Source organism: Mercenaria mercenaria, chromosome 7 (assembly GCF_021730395.1).
Source record: "Mercenaria mercenaria strain notata chromosome 7, MADL_Memer_1, whole genome shotgun sequence".
NCBI lineage: Eukaryota > Metazoa > Mollusca > Bivalvia > Venerida > Veneridae > Mercenaria > Mercenaria mercenaria.
The window spans coordinates 80,169,658-80,188,060 of NC_069367.1; the positions used below are offsets into that span (position 1 = coordinate 80,169,658).

General features: G+C 35.9%; 1 protein-coding gene across 6 annotated transcripts in view; it reads left to right on the forward strand.

Moving 5' to 3' along the window:
- The first annotated feature begins 306 nt into the window (after positions 1-306).
- The window catches only part of LOC128558690 (uncharacterized), an 83,942-nt gene continuing 65,845 nt past the window's right edge, over positions 307-18,403 (forward strand). For 3 of the 6 annotated variants that reach the window (XM_053548760.1, XM_053548763.1, XM_053548762.1), the window contains exon 1: positions 307-600. In XM_053548760.1, the coding sequence (XP_053404735.1) occupies positions 411-600 (190 nt within the window). In that variant the 5' untranslated portion in view covers positions 307-410. The remainder of the gene's footprint in view (positions 601-18,403) is intronic. The other 3 variants (XM_053548764.1, XM_053548759.1, XM_053548761.1) reach the window with 1 other exon arrangement.

An 18,403-nucleotide genomic window follows, 5' to 3' on the forward strand; every position in this document is an offset into this window, starting at 1 on the left:
AAAATATTTGATATGGGTACGTCTTTTGCTACACCCCTCGCTATTAATACTCTGCAGCAAATATTCTTTCTCAACGGTTTAATTATATTGTTTGGTTCAAGTAATAACATTATCGATTTACATTATAAACTATCTTACTATTTTCAAAAAAAAAATATATATATAAGCTACATCAATGAATAATATAAAAATAAAAATGCCGCCTATTCCTGATGATTACAGATTTATTGCTGTGAAGTATATAGGTGTTTTAAGGTAAAATTACTGTTTATATATATATATATTTCAAATAGTGGTTTTCCATTTCTAACTTGAGTTCTTTAGTTTAGTTTTGCGACGCAATACATTCCATACAGGCGCATCCCACATTCCGTCATTTATATTTCTGTAGGATATTAGTACTTTTTATTATGGCGACTGATGAAAAAGACAAACTACTGGCAGAATATAACGCAGAGAAAATTGCCATAGAAAATGAAAACATTACGCAAGAGATTCTGCTACAGAGGCAAAAGTTAACTGACGCGCTGAAAAAGAATAATGAAAGACTTAAAAAGGAATTAAAGGAAGTCAGAAATCAAGTACGCATGGAAGAAACAGGTAAAACTTTTTTTGCTTAAGTTTTGTATCTATCCTGGGTGTGGAATACTCCTAACAGATGTTACCTACACCAGCAGTACATTTATCAATCACTGCGGAATAGCATGGTTATTGCAGAGAAATTTTATATTTTGGACTATCACTTAAGACAACGAATATGATAAAAATGGTGGACTTATAGTATGTTACAGGTCTGTCTGCCTGTTATACAAAGTGGAATCCTGCAATATTTGAAAATGTACAACATATTTTTCACGGACAGAAGTAAAAGACAGATCTCATTTTGTTCCTTTGTTCGATTGTTCGTCCGTCTGTCTGTCTGTCTGTCTGTCTGTCTGTCAATCCGTCAGTCAATAGGTAGATCATGCATAAACTTAAAAAATACAAGAAATCTCTTAGATGATGGTTTACTTGGAGAAAATGCAGGTCCTTCAATTACGTTTCAATATATGGCAGCAAATTTGACAAATACCCCTTCCAGTAGGTGACACGTTTGCTTGGCAATAGCACTATTTTCATTTATTGTCTTTATTTGCATGTGTACAAAGTGATATAAAACAGGATTTATCTGAAATACTTACTTACTAGCATATTTGTCATGATAACCCTATATCGCTCACCTGTTAAACTTGGCCTTGGAATCATGAAGATAAACATTCTGACCAAGCTTCATGAAGATAGGGTCATAAATGTTGCCTCTACAGTGTTAATAAGCTTTTAATTGATTTGAGTTGTGAACTTGTTTTTGACCCCATATGACCCGATTTTTAACTTGGCATAGGAATCATCAATATAAACATTCTACCAGGTTTCATGAAGACAGGGTTATACATATGGCCTCTAGAATGTTAACAAGCTTTTCGTTTGATTTGAGCAGGTGACCTAGTTTTTAACCCCACATAATCCAGTTTCAAACTCGGCCTAGGAATCGTTAGGATGAACATTCTGACCAAATTTCATGAAGATGGGATCATAAATGGTACCTCAGTAATCGTAACAATCTTTTCCTTTGATTTGACCGGGTGACCTAGTTCTTGATCCCATGTAATCCAGTTTCAAACTTGGATTAGGAATCATTAAGATAAATATTCTGACCAGGTTTCAAGAAGATAGGGTCATAAAAGTGGCCTTTGATTTGTCCTGATGACCTATTTTTAACCCCACATGACCTAGTTTCAAACCTGGCCTAGAGATCATCAATATAAACATTTCTTGCAAGTTTGTATCAAATTAAAGCATAAATGAAAATTCCTTATTACTGAAAGTGCCAAAATAGAAAAAGTGTGCCTCTTTCAGGGGAAATAACTCTAGAGCCCATGCTGGAATCTACCCGGTTTTCAAAAGAAACCGAGATCTTATTGTAACTTAAGTAGTGTGTAAGTGTTGATAAAATCGAATATAAAATGTAACTAAGGTAAATCTTAACAGGGTAAAAATGTTTTTACTCCCAAACCTATGATTAGATCCGAAGGATTCATCATGGAATCCCAGATCTATTGTTGTTGAAGATATTTTGCAAGATTGTATCAAATCAAACCATAAATGTTGCAAAAGTCGTAATAGAAAAGTTTGGCCCTTTAAGGGCCATAACTCTTAAACCCATGATGTGATCTGGTCAGTTTTCGAAATGAATCGAGATAGTATGCCAATACAAGTTGTGTACAGGTGTGATTAAGTACATTGCAAAATTTCGCCTCTATCGTGTTCACAAGCCAAAATTTTAGGGGCCATAACTCTGGAACCCATGATGGAATCTGGCCAGTGTTCGAAAGGAAACCAGGTATTAAGCCAATAAATTGTGTGCAAGTTTGGTTAATAGTGATTGCAAAATGTGGTCTTTATCATGTACACAAGAAATTGTGAAAGCACGGACGACAATAGACGACAGGCGATCAAAAAACGCTCACCTTGTCAATAAGTAAATTGTTTTACATGAAAATATAACAGCATATAAAATATTTATATTATTGTACAAAACCATTGTCAATTTATTCATATATGTATTGAATTCCGGAAAGGGGCTACATGAAGGGGCCACACTTCTGGACAGTCCAGCGCCTTTAAAAACGCACCATTTTTAAAAAGCTGTTACATGTCTTCGTTTTGATGCATTTGTAACATCGTGCGAGTGCTTAAACTTTACTTAACTAGGTAAAACATCGTTTTTACAACTGTTTACATTTATTTCTTTTCAAATGACATTCGTATTTAAAGTGGGGCAACTCATTTAGAATATTTTAAGTATCCAACTCCGTGGGACAGAACGTATTGGACAGATAAGTTATGTGTCAAGATGCTGTTCATTCGCTAAACATCTGTTGTTTTGTGGTATACTGTTCAACCTTAACATTCAATTCTAAAAAGGTCTTGATATTTATCTGAAAGTTAACCCGTCTAGGAGGAGAATGGTTCATGAAACAGGACATTTTATTTTACAATGAAAAATAATGACAATGATATAATTGCAAAAGATACAAATAACACAAATTTCCTCCAGGTTAATCATTAATCTGCTATTGTGAATTGTGAAGATTTTCTGTACGATCAACATGGAATGTAAATTTAGAAAATAGCCCAGTTTAATGATCTTGATACATTCCAAACGTGTCTGAAATAAGATTAACGTATTGAAAGGCAGTTTTTAGGTAGTGGTAATTGGTGGATAACTGGTCAAAGTACATTTCTTGTTTTCTGAAAAATGTTCTTATTTTGCTGAATGTCGAAAATTCATATAAAAATAACAGTTGACATTTTATGCTTTTAAACTTTCGCCTGCTAACTTTCTATAATGGACTGGTCTATCATACAATTGGGCAGTGCCATTTATTATTTGAAGGGATGTTCACTGAAAATGAACTGACTGAATAGTGAACTGTGCAGACGCAGACCATGATCAGACTGCACGGAAGTGCAGGCTGAACTTGGTCTGCGCTGGTCACAAAGGCAGGATCATTTGCCGACAGCCGGCTAAAGGTTAAATATTTTAAGATATTTTGTACCGTACAAAGTTTTGTCGACCCGACAGCCTTTCTTTTGTGTAAAACTGTCAGTTTCCTGGATTCTATACTTGTATTTACATTCAAAAGTATCTGACAACTTCTTCACGTGAATCAGATGTGGAGAACGACTTTAAACTATATAATATTAATTCAAATCGTTGCCATGCCAATTACAACAGAGGCCTCGAACTACAAGCCTCTTAATTAGTTGTACTCGTTACTTTTATTGTCAAGAAAACTGAAGGTTTTAATATCTTTTTGATGGTGTGTGCGCAGTGTTTTAACACATTTCGTTGTGTCTTCTTGGCCTGTGCCTGATCACGGTATGTTATGACAGCATTTCTTGTGATAATGTAATGATGAATCTATATCAATACTTTTTTATTACGGCAATGTATATTTAGGTAGCAAATTAAAGACCTAAATAAACTTAAAATTTCTTATAATAATTATGAAAAACAAGAGCTGTCACTATTGGTGACAAATGCCCCCGAAGTAGGCCCCAGAATATAACAGTTGCATACGCATAAAAATCACATATGATTTTGTGCCCTTCTCCTTGCCCTATGAGGCCTCGGTCATAAACGTGTCACATCTCCCGAATATGGTTAATATTTGTGTAAAATTATTTTCAAATCCCTTGATAAATGGCAGAGTTATGGACCAGACAAGAAACATCTTTGACTTCTAAGTGTGGCATTGACATTGGAGTTAGGGGTCTAGGTCCCACGCCTAATACCTCATCTCATTATATGGAACATTTGTGCCAAGTAATTTCAAAATCCCTTTATCAATGGCAGTTATGGACCGGACAAGAAACAATCCACGTTAATATTTGACCTATAATTGTGACCTTGACCTTTGAGCTAGGGGTCTGGGTCTTGCTCATGACACGTCATCTCAGTATGAGAAACATTTATGCCAAATATTTTCAGAATCCCTTAATGAATGGAAGTGTTATGAACCTGACACGAAAACATACCCTGTTATCCGTTGACTTATAAGTGTTACCTTGACTTTGGGAGCTAGGGATTTGGGTCTTGAGCATGACACATCGTCTCATTATGATAAACATTTATGCTAAGTTGTTTCAAAATCCCTTCATGGATGGCAGGGTTATGGACCGGACGAGAAACAGACCATGTTAACCTTTGACCTCTAAGTGTGACGTTGTCCTTGGAGCTAGGGGTATGGGTCTTGCGCAAGACACGTCGTCTCATTATTATTAACATTTATGCCAAGCTATTTAAAAAATCACTTTAAAGATGGAAGACATACATCCCGGACAAGAATTTACCTGGCGGACAGTGCGATTTTTATATGCCCGTCTTGTGGGTATAAAAAACTTATAAATTCCATTTGCGTCAAATTCTGACTAATTGACTAGACACACATTGATATCTCAGAAAGGGACTATAATCTTCCGAATATTTCCCAAATGTGCACGGATTTTTCATGCAAAACAAAATGTCATGTCCTAGTTGCTGATAAATATGTTTACAGGAGCGTAGCAAGTTGGGCCTTTTGTTATATTAACAGTATCCGATAACTTATAGCACATATTGTCTTGTTCCTTCTTCTGACTATTTGTTTGTAATCATACATACACGTTACAAGCGTTCTTCAAATCCGAAACCAATCTGGGGCCGTATTCATAAAGCATCTTAAGTATAAGTTTTGACTTAAGTTTAAGATTGTACTTAAGTTTGTGGTGATTTCAACTTAAGTATAAGTAAAAACTTAAGTTCTAGTCATAAAACAGCTAAAACTTAAGATACGTAAGAAATGACTTCAGTCAGAAAATAAAATAGCGTGGTGAGTACGATTAAAGTGTTGTTTTCAGATAAAGCACTTTAAACATAATTGTGCATGTTGTATCTGTCTGAAATTAATGTTGTTGTTCTTTTTTAATGTTTTCGTCCACATTAAAAAACAAGAATTACTTATTAAGTTATTATATGAATAACAAATATACTTAAGTAAAATAAATTTCTAACCTAAGTAATACTTAAGTAAATAATCAATTTCTTATACTTAAGTTGCTTTATGAAAACGGCCCCTGGACTATATAAAACAGGAGCATGTAGGTCAGTCAGTTATCATTCTCGGAATAGGTCTGCATAGTCTTTATAGACCTGTGAGGTGATTTGTCTATAAACACAATGCAGACCTATTTCTCGAACAATAACTATTACATATACAAATACATTGCATTTATATATAGTGCAAAAAATATAAAATATTCTATTGAGCTTTACAATTACATAACACACATTACAACAATACATTCAAAATATGAACAGGATTCTAGAACTGAAATAGATAAATACTATTTTATATCATTACAAATATTTTGTATGTAAGAAGAGCACACTCATTGTTCATGAAACTGACTATACAAATGTGTTTTCAGTTTTGATATAAAGCTGGCTTGAGACTGAATGTCTTTCAGATAGCTAAGTAGATCTTTCCACCATTTTGGAAAAACGACGACCATAGATCTGTCTGATAATTTTGATATCCGTCTAAGAATGTTTAAGTAAGTGTCACTTTGTGATCGCAGTCTGTACCGTTGTCGAGTAGGTACAAACATTTCCCACTGTATCATTGACGAAAGAGAAGAATATAACTAGGACTTTGAACACGACTTCACATGACTGTTCATAGGAAGAATTCATGACTACTCTAGCGGCATGATTTTGGACTGTAGTTTGTTGATTTAATAGGCTGGAATTTCGGTAAACAAACCGTTGCAGAAGTCAATGTTGGAATGAACGAATCCATGCACTAATGATTTATTGAGATGTTTACGTATAGCTCTATGATTTCGTAACTGTACATGAGCTATCTGACACTTTTTCTGGGTTGGGATAATTGTCATGGTTACACACAGGTCTCTGACATGATCGGCGCATTTTACGTCACACCCACCAACATTTACACTTATGATTTTCAATATCCCTAACTGTTGTCTGGTTCCATATATAATTATTTCAGTTTTAGGCTGATTCATTTTCAGTTTGAATGTTGTCATCCATTTTATGATTTCATTTAGGCAACTGTCAAGATGTTGAAGAACAGTTGTCTCATTTTGATAATTCCCAGCTTGAATTTTGAACGCAAATTGTGGTCATCCGCCTATCGGTAGAGATTGACTGGTTATTTCTGCACCTTAGATACAGGTTAAAGATCACCGATCCGGTACAAGAACCCCGTGGAACACCGAACTTCAATGGCTCAGTGTCAGATGCTGACTGTTCGACTAAGCTCTCATTGTTCTGTTCGTGAGATAAGATTCGATCCATTTCAAGGGAGTGTTATGAATACCAAACTCATCTTGAATGATTTGAATCAGTATCGGAATATCGATGGTATCGAACGCTGCACTCAAGTCGATTATGATCACGATTGTTATTTGGTTTTTATCTACGGTTTCCAAAATATTATAAATTTTGACCATTACTGTTTCAACTCTGATATTTTCTATAGGCACTTTAATAAACTAGCTTAAATTTGCTTCATGCAGCCTTTTTAAAAGAAATTTGGAGACGGACAATAGTTTTGGAATTCCAGCAGGAGAACTTGCTTCTTCAATAAAGGTTTAGGACAATTATTAAATATGATAAAGTTCCATGTGCACTGACGTATGAACACATCTGCGGTCTGCATTTTTGTACTTGTAACATGTAAAATATTGAGTTCTTCTCAACCCGATGCAAGAGGGCATGGGGAGTAGCATGCATTTCCAGTACGGTCCATGAACAGGTTCAGTCAAACTGGAGCCTGGAACATTTTCGTTTTTGTCGTGTTGAGCGACCTGTGGACTTTCCACTTTTTTCTATTTTAATAAAAGTACTTTTCCACGCCTCTAGGAACACACCAGATAGCAGTGATAGACTTACAATTTCTGTCACAACGGGAGCAAGTTGTGAAAATGCTCATTTTTTTAGTTGGAATTACATCAAGTTTACATAAGGTAGCATTTCGGGAAGTGGTTTGAACGCAGTAAATGTATTTATAATCACAGTTGGATTCGAGCAGGAAGAATTATCATTGATGTTTGTTGTAGTTTGTATATTGTCATGATCATTTCTCAGTTTGTTTATAATATCGGCAAACTATCGTAGGAAGTAATTTACCAATTTAGTTCTTCTCAACCCGATGCAAGAGGGCATGGGGAGTAGCATGCATTTCCAGTACGGTCCATGAACAGGTTCAGTCAAACCGGAGCCTGGAACATTTTCGTTTTTGTCGTGTTGAGCGACCTGTGGACTTTCCACTTTTTTCTATTTTAATGAAAGTACTTTTCCACGCCTCTAGGAACACACCAGATAGCAGTGATAGACTTACAATTTCTGTCACAACGGGAGCAAGTTGTGAAAATGCTCATTTTTTTTAATTGGAATTACATCAGGTTTACATAAGGTAGCATTTCGGAAAGTGGTTTGAACGCAGTAAATGTATTTATAATCACAGTTGGATTCGAGCAGGAAGAATTATCATTGATGTTTGTTGTAATTTGTATATTGTCATGATCATTTCTCAATTTGTTTATAATATCGGCAAACTATCGTAGGAAGTAATTTACCAAAGATACTGAACCTCTGTGTAATGGGGAGTGGATTGTCCTTCGACCTTCCAAGTAAATCTGATGCAAAAACATTTAGCATTTTTATGTTTCCTTCTGCCATTCTTGGTCTGAATACTCATCCTTGGTCCTAGAAGGTTCAGCACTATATATGTTTCTTATACCATTATATACTTTTTTCTTTGACAGGTCAGATTTATCATTCATAAAGATTTTTTCTATTGATCGTTTGTACTGTTTCAGCTGTTTTATGTATCCAGAGTACCACGGAACTGTCAGTCTACAGAGAATAGTTCTTTCATTCAGAGGGGCATATTTCTGAACAATATCTGACGTGATTCTTGTGAATTCAGACACACGATCATTAACCTTGGACGAGCTCTGGTTGTAAGATGTTACTGGAATTCCAACTGCGAAATTATATATTTTTTCCTGATCAAGGGGGAACGACACTGCTCAATATTGCGACGCACAAAGCAGTGGTCAGAGATATAATAGTCTGACAAAGGTCGTGAGTTTGATCCTCGGGCGGGGTGTATGTTCTCCGTGGCTATTTGATAAACGGCATTCTGCCTGAAATCATAAGTCCTCCAGCTCTGATTCTTGTCGGGAAGTTGGCAGTTACTTGCGGAAAACAGGTTTGTACTGGTACAGAATCCAGGACTACTGGATAGGTTAACTGCCCGCCGTTACATGACAGAAATACTGTTGAAAAACGGCGTTAAACCAAAAACAAACAAACTGACAAAGGTTGTGAGACTTGAGACTTTCACACGTTTGTCTTCTAGCTTTGTGATCATCAGGTCAAAAATGTGACCACAAGAATGAGTTGAAGCATTGACATGTTGAACCAGTTAAAAAGATTTCAAACACTACTGGTATTGTTTGGTAACTTATTGTCCATATGGATGTTAATGTCACTTAACAGCACCTGATACTCAGATATGAGCGTTATTTGTTCAAGAAACTCAGTGAATCCTTCCATGAACATAGTCTGAGTCACTGGGTATCTCTTCGAATACGGTGGTCTATATATCGCGAAGATGTAAAGTATGAACGATTGACTGCATACTTTCCATTCAGTACATTCAAAGGACTGAAAGTTTTTGCTGGTCATTTTGACATTTTTAGATTGCTTCTGTATAATAGGGTAAGTCCTCCACCTTTACGGTCGGGTCTCGGAACATCATCAAATCAGTAACCTTCCTGTAAAAATTCTAAGCTTAAAACGCCATCACTATCCGGCTGTAGCCAAGTTTCAGTGATCACACAGAGATCTATACCCTCCTTCAATATGCACTGGAGAAAGTCAGCAGATTTCCCTCGGACATACCTTATGTACACTGTTGGAAGTTTCAATTGTTTCTTTCTGTGGGCATATTTTCGGACTATTGTGATATCCCCAGCGTCGGCATTGGCCTCGTGAGTATACTCTTTGAAGACCATATATCACTGATCATAAATTAAGGAAATTTCAAACACGCCTTTCGCATGATACCAACTGAATGACATAGATTAAATAGCTCTCGGCATTAAGTACTGTCCTTTTTGTACTTATCCAATGTACTTAGCCATTCCTATTAAACAAATTCAGATTGTAATTGTCAAATTAGTATCTTAGTACCTATACATCGGAACTACATAAAACTTGACATACGTCTGCATCATGGCATTATTGAATGAACGACATAGGCTCCATAACTCTTGCTTTTATTTAATAAAATTATGTCTTTGTATTTAGCCATATATTCCTTTTTTCTGCGACTGTATCTCAGAAACTATTGACCACAACTAGATAAATCGTCACTGTCATGGTAATGACAACTGAGTGACATAGGTCCCATAAGTTTGCATTTATTTTGAAAAAGTTATAACCATATTTGTGATTTTTCTTTTTTCGTTCACCATTGTCAGCAAATTAGTATCTCAGAAACTCAACATCATACCTAAATGAATCTTCACAGACTTCTTTACCGTAACAATACTAACTGAATGACATAGGTTCCATAACTTTAGCTCATGTTGATAAAATCATGTTCTTTTGTGTTTGAATAGTATGAACCACATTTCATAGATCCTGAAATTATCTCCTTATCTGTACTTTCATGAATACATTTTCTTATTCCGCATAACAGAATTTAAGGCAGATAATAGAATTGTGATAAGGCATCTGTTCGTCCGTCCATTTGTCAACCCAACACGTTTCTCCACCATCCTACAATTCCAAAGTGTCGTACTTTAGTTTCTTGTATTTATCTATATTTCATCTTGTTATCCCGTCATCCACCCGTCAACATTACTTCACTGCACCTCACCACTACCACAGAAAACATTCCCTACAAAGAAGAAACATTTTGTTTTTCATTTTAAGTATTCCAGTGTTTTTTATATTGTCTCTTAGTATCCCTTCAACTGTCATCCACCCGCCCACATTTTCCAACCCCCACAAAAAAAATCAGTTTTTTATTCGCTTTTAGTTTCTTGTGCGTCTTGATATTGCTTAAAAGTATCCTATCAGCCCCCCTTTCATCTTCTTTTCTTCGTTTTTACTTTGATACATTCTTATTTGTCTAAACACAATGTATTGTTGTTTTTAGCTCAACCAATCCCCACTACTTCGGAGTGTGCTCTTCTTGAAAATGTTCATCTTGAGTCGAGTTTCGTTGTTTCCTTGTCAACACCAGGTCCGTAACCAAAATGAATTTAACGGAGGCTAGGGGTGTTTGTTACACTTTAGTTAAGGTGAAATTTCTTAAACACAAAAACTTAAAAATATATGTATATGGCAGGGTAGGATGTAGGTGGCTGTTTTTGTTATCCCCCGACGATGAAATCGGGAGGGGTATTGAAATGGCGTTGGTTGTCCGTCCGTCACGTCCGTGCATCCGTCCGTCCGCAGCCATTTCTAAGTAAGTAGCAGTTAAAATTTCATGAAACTTGAAATGAACATGAACAGCATACTTGGATGATGCAGGTCAAGTTTATTTTGCATTGGTCAATTTCCCTTAGAATTATTGCCCTTGACTTAATGAAAAATGCCCCAAAATGTCCGTCCGCAGCCTATTCTCAGTACATACTGCGATGATGCCCGTCAGGTTTTTTATTGGTCAATTTCCCTTAAAGTTATTGCTCTTGATTTAATGAAAAATCCACGCCTGCAGCCATTTCTCAGTAACAATTAAGCTGATAGAATTTCATAAAACTTGAAATAAATATGAACCAACATACTTCGATGATGCCAGTCTTTTTTTATTGGTCAATTTTCCTTAGAGTTATTGCCGTTTAATTGTATATAAATCTACAGATTTGTACATTACAAACCAGCCAATTGGTAGAATTTCATTAAACATCTTTAGTCTTTTCTATGAACAGCCCCCACTCCCCACCCCCCTCCAAAAAGTATTTTTTCATTCCATTTTTATTTTATTTTTTCAAACCTTCCATAAATATTTACCAACATGCAAAGTTGTACCGTTCCCCCACCTCACTCCTCCACCCAGTCATGCCCACTACCATTATCATGCATCCCAGCCTCAAACACCAATGTTTTTTTTTTTTTTAAATTTCCACCAATATTTGTAATCAACATGTTATGTTTTATACCTTCAACCGGTCACCCCCTACCCCCAAATAATAATATAAAACAAATACATTCATTTTCTTTTAAACTGATTTTGACTGATGAAATTATTTGCTTTCTTAGTAACACCCTCAACTTTTTACCGGATACATTTTTTTTTGCAATTCCTCACCACAAACCCTTTCAGCGGGGATACCAATTCATCGAATTTGCTTTTTGGTAATGTGTGTACCCCCTGGCTAATGGTGTTATTACAGATTATTAGAAAAACTTTGAAACTTTGAAACTGCTTTATTTGATTAAACGCCTAATTTTACACATAGTATATTCACCGGCGTTGTACATTGAATTATACCAGATTTATATAGCGCCGAAGGCGCTTTACATAGTTCAAATGCAGCCACACAGGGCGCATAATTCATCCTCTACTAGTACAGACACAGAGCGATCTGACCAGAGGGACAGAGTGAGACAAAGCCCCCACGACAGAGAGATCAGAAATCAGATACAGGCTTATCCGGCTAACTTAGCCTAGCTCGTTTCGAATAGACAGCCTGGTTTTTAACGTGCCCAGTATATAGCACTGATACACGCAAGGATTGCCTGGGTTCCTGACCAGTACACTTCTAGTTGGGTGGGAAACACTGAAAAGCGTTTCTGAAAATTCCCGAGTAGCTGCCGGGGATCGAACCCCGACCTCAGGATTGGAAGGCCAGTGTACAAACTACTGAGCTATCCGTCCACCCAAAAAAAAAGAAAAAAAGAAATACTACACACAACCTTACCAATAGTGCCTGCACCAACAATTACGTTTAATTAAACAAACATTAAAAATATAAATGTTAAAATGTAAAACCTTTTACAAAAATTCAAAAACTATTATATGCTGCTAAAATAGTTAGCAAAACATTTAGAACAACGACACGAAGTATCTGAAATACAGTGTCTTAAGATTTTTTAATGTGGTAAGTGTTTTTCTTTTGCGTAGTTCTAACGGCAGTTCTTTCCACAGTTTTGAACCAATAGTACAGAAACTTCTATTATTGAATGTTTTGCACTTGTTGTATGGAACAACATAACGACATTCAGAATTTCCGTACTATCTCAAACCTTGTGTATTATGAATATACTGTCTAAGCTATTCTGTTAAAACATTGAACTTAATCTTTGCTTTCACCGGCAACCAATGTATGTCATACAATGCCTGTTTAGATCTGTCAAATTTTCGGTTATGGACAACTTTTGCGCACTTGTTTTGAATACGTTGCATCAGACGCACCTCATCGTTAGCTACACCATACTGTCAGGATACTGGTTATATGACCCAGGGAAGTGCCTACGCCTTTAGTATCTTGAACAACGGTTTGGGTCCAATCGCTAAGGTGACGATATCTTAGACTAGCTGACAAACGAAGTAGAATGGCCTTTGTTAAAACGTAGAGCTGGTGAGACCAAATATCTCATATATAGAATTTTCCTCTGGCTACCTTGCCTAAATGATTCGTGTACCAATGATTCGTAAATGATTTCTATTATGAGCTAGACAAATTCAAGGATCAGGTAAATCACTAAATGTTTCAAACTAACAATCTTCAATTAAAAATGATTAGCTCAAACTCCTATTGGCTGGAGACTCTATACTTGACTGGTCTTTTTGTTGAAGTTCCCGTCAGACAATGTCTTTGAATCAACAACATACGAGTCCTATCGCACAGATGCTCGGCCTCTGTCCTCTCAAACTCTATATGATTGCCCTGACTCCTGGATTCTCAGCGCCTATATGCTATTATATGTAGCATTCAACTACCATATAGGTATATCCTCGATGCCTTGGCTGTACTTCGCCAGTAATGCTGAACCGTCTATAAGCTGGAACTCTCTTACTATCTCAGGAGATTACCAAACTCTGGGTCTCTGTCTCAGCTTCCTGATGCTCAGCCTATATATGCTATCGTATATAGCATTCAACTACCCTTCAGGTAAAACCTATATGCGCTGGCCCTATAGCTCAAAACCTGGTTGAAATTCTGCAACTCTTTTTTAATCTACAAACTTCCAAAGTCTTCTTTTTAATAATTTTTCCGCCCTGACAGGGTAACTGCAATAGTCTTCTTATCAAGGTACTGGGATAAATTATTAGTTGAATCCTCGATGTGTCTTCTTCGACCGCTGGATACCGAATGAGCTCTCTGTCATCCATCTACCTATTTATACCCCAGCAGACGTGCTATTTTTAGAACTTGTTTCTGATTGGTCCAAATTTAAACATAGCGTTTTACAACGAGTACTTGCTCTATCAAATATCTGGTTCCCTTTAACTTTTGTATATGACATATTGTGCGAAGCTGGGACCCAGCCATCCACATAATGAACCCAAATCAGCCACAAATGACCCAAATTCTATTTTATACAGTAATTTAACAATAATTATAACAAAGATAGCGTGAAAATGGAGTCGAGCACTATCTGTGCTTATGTGTTACGTTAGCAATATATCAAATATACAAATTATTCTGACACATACAGTATGACATTGCAGTAATCCAAACGTGAAATAACTAGAGACAAAGCTAAAATTTCAGTGGCTGATTTTGTTAAATATTTACGGATGTTCTTACTTCGTAGGTAATTCAACATGACTGTACGACATTTGCGTTTTATATGATCTTTAAAGTTCAGTGTTTCGTCAAGAAATGCACCGATATATCTAATTATGCTTGCACGTTTGATATCACCACCCGCAATGCTAATCGCATTTGTGAAATACTTGCTCAATTGAGGTCAGCTATAAGACATGATAAATTCAGTTTTTGAAGTGTTCATTTTCAGTTTGTTTCTATTCATCCTGCCATTCTGCTGGAGTTATTCTGCTATTCTGCGATTCAGCTGAAGTTATTCTGTTATTCTGTCATTATGCTGGTGTTATTCTGCTATTCTGCCATTCTGCTGGAGTTATTTTGCTATTCTGTCATTCTGCTGAAGTTATTCTGCTATTCAGCTGGAGTTATTCTGCTATTCTGACATTCTGCTGGAGTTATTCTGCTATTCTGCTGGAGTTATTCTGCTATTCTGCTTTTCTGTCATTCTGCTGGAGTTATTCTGCTATTCTGCTTTTCTGCAATTCTTCTAAGTTTTTCTGCTATTCTGCTATTCCGCCATTCTGCTGGAGTTATTCTGCTATTCTGCTGGAGTTAGTCTGCTATTCTGCTGAGTTTTTCTGCTATTCTGCTATTCCACCATTCTGCCGGAGTTATTCTGCCATTCTGCTAGAGTTATTCTGCTATTCCGCTATTCTACCATTCAGCTGAAGTTATTCTGCTATTCTGCCATTTTGCTGGATTTATTCTGCTATTCTGCCATTCTGCTAGAGTTATTCTGCTATTCTGCTAGAGTTATTCTGCTATTCTGCCATTCTGCTGGTGTTATTCTGCTATTCTGCCATTCTGCTGGCGTTATTCTGCTGGAGGTATTCTGCTATTCTGCCATTCTGCTGGAGTTATTCTGCTATTCTGCCATTCTGTTGGAGTTATTCTGTTATTCTGCTGGAGTTATTCTGTTATTCTGCTGGAGTTATTCTGCTATTCTGCTATTCTGCTTACTTCACACAGATTTTTATGCATCGTTTTCGGGGACATAAGATGTTGTAGCTTCAAAGATGTTTAGTATAAAAAGGGGATTTGGTCTGTCTTGATCAAATGCTTTGATATATCTCCTCCTTTGGCAATTGACTGTTTTATAACGATGTATAGGCATAGGTGATATTGATCAATACAATTACCTTCATTAATCCTGTCTGTCCTCTATTACAACACCTGTTCATAAATATGACATATTGACAAGTATATGAGCTCCACTGTAAAATACTGAATTGTTATAACTTTTGTTTGCATCTAAAATCGTTTTCATTTCTGCTCTTTGCATGAGTACAAGGGAAGTAAGATAATAGATGTCTATGCGTGTAAGTACTTGCATGTGGCCAGAGTAACACAACTGTAGAATAAATATCGAAAGTTCAGTTATTGGTATAAATAAAACTTTCATTAATGGCACATTTGTAAAATATTTTGGGTATCCGAAGGATTTAGCAATCGATTTGTAGACTTGTTTAGAAATGTTCTTCTGTCTAAATAAATATGTTCTTAGTACTGAGTACAATTTTATTAAAATTAATATGCAAGAAACATAACTATCTTTTAAATATTTAAGCCTTGTTCTTTCATGTCTTACAAGCAAATCTGTTGCACTTCCAGTGACCAGGCATGCATTTGTTTATTGGTATTCTTGTTTCTATAGAAAATTACAAAATTTCTTCGAATACCATAATTTTTTAAAGACCTGTTTCAAGCACTATCTTATCGAACCACAGATTGTATAAGCTTACATAGTACTTTAAAGGTCCAATACTAAGGAAAGTGAACACTTTAATTTCTTTTAAAAAGCACAGAAACTATTTCATTTTATTGGAAAATGAAAGTTGGTATGTAGAAATTCGAAATAAATCGAAGTATATGTACAATTATTTTTCTATGAAGTATGAAGAAAGTTAAAAAGACCTGGGGGGTCATTCTGTCGATTCATTGAAATTTCAACATAATACACATACATTTCTTTGAGTTCCAAAGACCTTCTGTAAATTTTGACCTGCCAATCTTCATTATTTAGTGTCTTGCAGAAGTCTATGCACTGGCTATGAAAAAAATTGCCAACTCACTTTCCCTTAGTAATGGACCTTTAAAATAAATTTCATAAATGTATTTTGGCATTAAGACACAGGATGCTGTTAGCGAAAGCATGTTTTTCCCCAAGTTAATGGTCATTATTTGTGATTCGCGTCTTCTAATGTATCGAAATTAATTGAAATTTCAATATATTTTCATCGCATATTTGTCTAAATGTTGAAGTATAAATGGTCTATTAAAAATTATGAATGATATTGCAAAAATAATCAAGGGTTGGTGGTGAGGGTAGGGTTTGTTTGACGTTACGATTAGTAAAATTATATGTAACATATTTAAAATGTTATTCAAATATTGTTGATTGTTGGCAGTTTTGCTCAAAGTCGTCGTTACTGAACGTTTCATATGCCTGTTGCTTTGAATGAGAACATGGCTAATTTTCATTTATGTTGGAAGTTTGAAATTTAGACTTATACCTTAAATGCTAAAGTTTTATTTTTCTCTGTTGTTAATTAGCACGTACTTTTTAAAAATGAAACTATGCTTGAAAGTGCATTCTGAATGTACAAACTGCTCAGCAAGTATTAAACGGTATCAGTTTGCTAAAATGTGACAAATTCAAAATTTAACAGTCTTCAGACTAAGTTTAAACACTTACGAATACGGACCAAGTCCCTGCTCTCTACATCTATTCGTTTGCCAGCAACGAGTTCCAAGCAGAGGTGTCTGTAATACTGCGGAACGGTATCTTGGAACATCAAAACTCTCTAGGTTTTAGCCTCTCACTGTTCCGGTAATCAAAGGTCGTTAGTGAAAGAAACAGTACTTTCGAACATCTAAATATTTTGTTTTACAGATTTCTCATCAAGACTGTTCATATCTATATTGTAATTTGATAGAGAAAACTTTTAGATACTGACAGTACCGATTGTCATATATTTGATATCGCGTTGATAATATTTGAGAAATTATACACCTCACATTAGACGTCAATAATGAAAGATCAAATCTCCTATTTACGACCTAAATACTATAGAAATGCTGTATTCCAAATCACCTAATGTACAATTAGTCTATTAAAAGCTCGAAAGTGGAAGATACGACCAATTTCCTCTGTACATACTTCTAAAACTGACCAAAAATGGGCCGTAACGACTTGTAAGTAACGGATATGACCTTATATTATTAACAAAATGTCATTTTTGGTTTAATAAACATTGTCACATACTGGTAGTTTTTTATGTTCATGCTATGGCCTCTTCGATGCAGTTCCCGGAAAGGTATAATAAAATGTCGTAAGTAACAGTTACAACAATGTATTTCTGTGATGTCCTCTGTTGTCGATACGTCCTCCAGACCTTTACTTGGCAGGGGTAGCTCAGATAGCTGCGTCGAGTGAGACTAGACCCATTTCATACGAGCTCCTTTTCTGATATTGTCATCTGATACAAATCCAATTACTTACGCGAGCTGTTCCCCTTTTACAATCTCAAACCCATAGAAAATACCGCTTCTGTGGTTAAATGTTATATTTCGATCTCGTTAGATCGTTGAACATGTCGTGTTAATGTACTGTTTATTTTCCAGCTTAAACATTTCGGCTTGGGTGGTTCCAATACTCCCGCTTAAATATCTTAGGGTATGACCACCCTTAGATATGGTGCCTGATTTTTAAAGTTGTCTTTTTAGCTCACCCTTAGATATGGTGCCTGATTTTTAAAATTGTCTTTTTAGCTCACCTGAGCAATGCTCAGGTGAGTTTTTGTGATCGCTCAATGTCCGGCGTCCGTCGTCTGTCTGTCGTCTGTCAACATTTAGCTTGTGTATGCAATAGAGGCTGTATTTTTTCAACTGATCTTCATGAAATTTTGTCAGAATGATTACCTTTATAAAATCTAGGCCAAGTTCGAATATGGGTTACCTGGGGTCAAAAACTATGTCACTAGGTCAAATTAAAGAA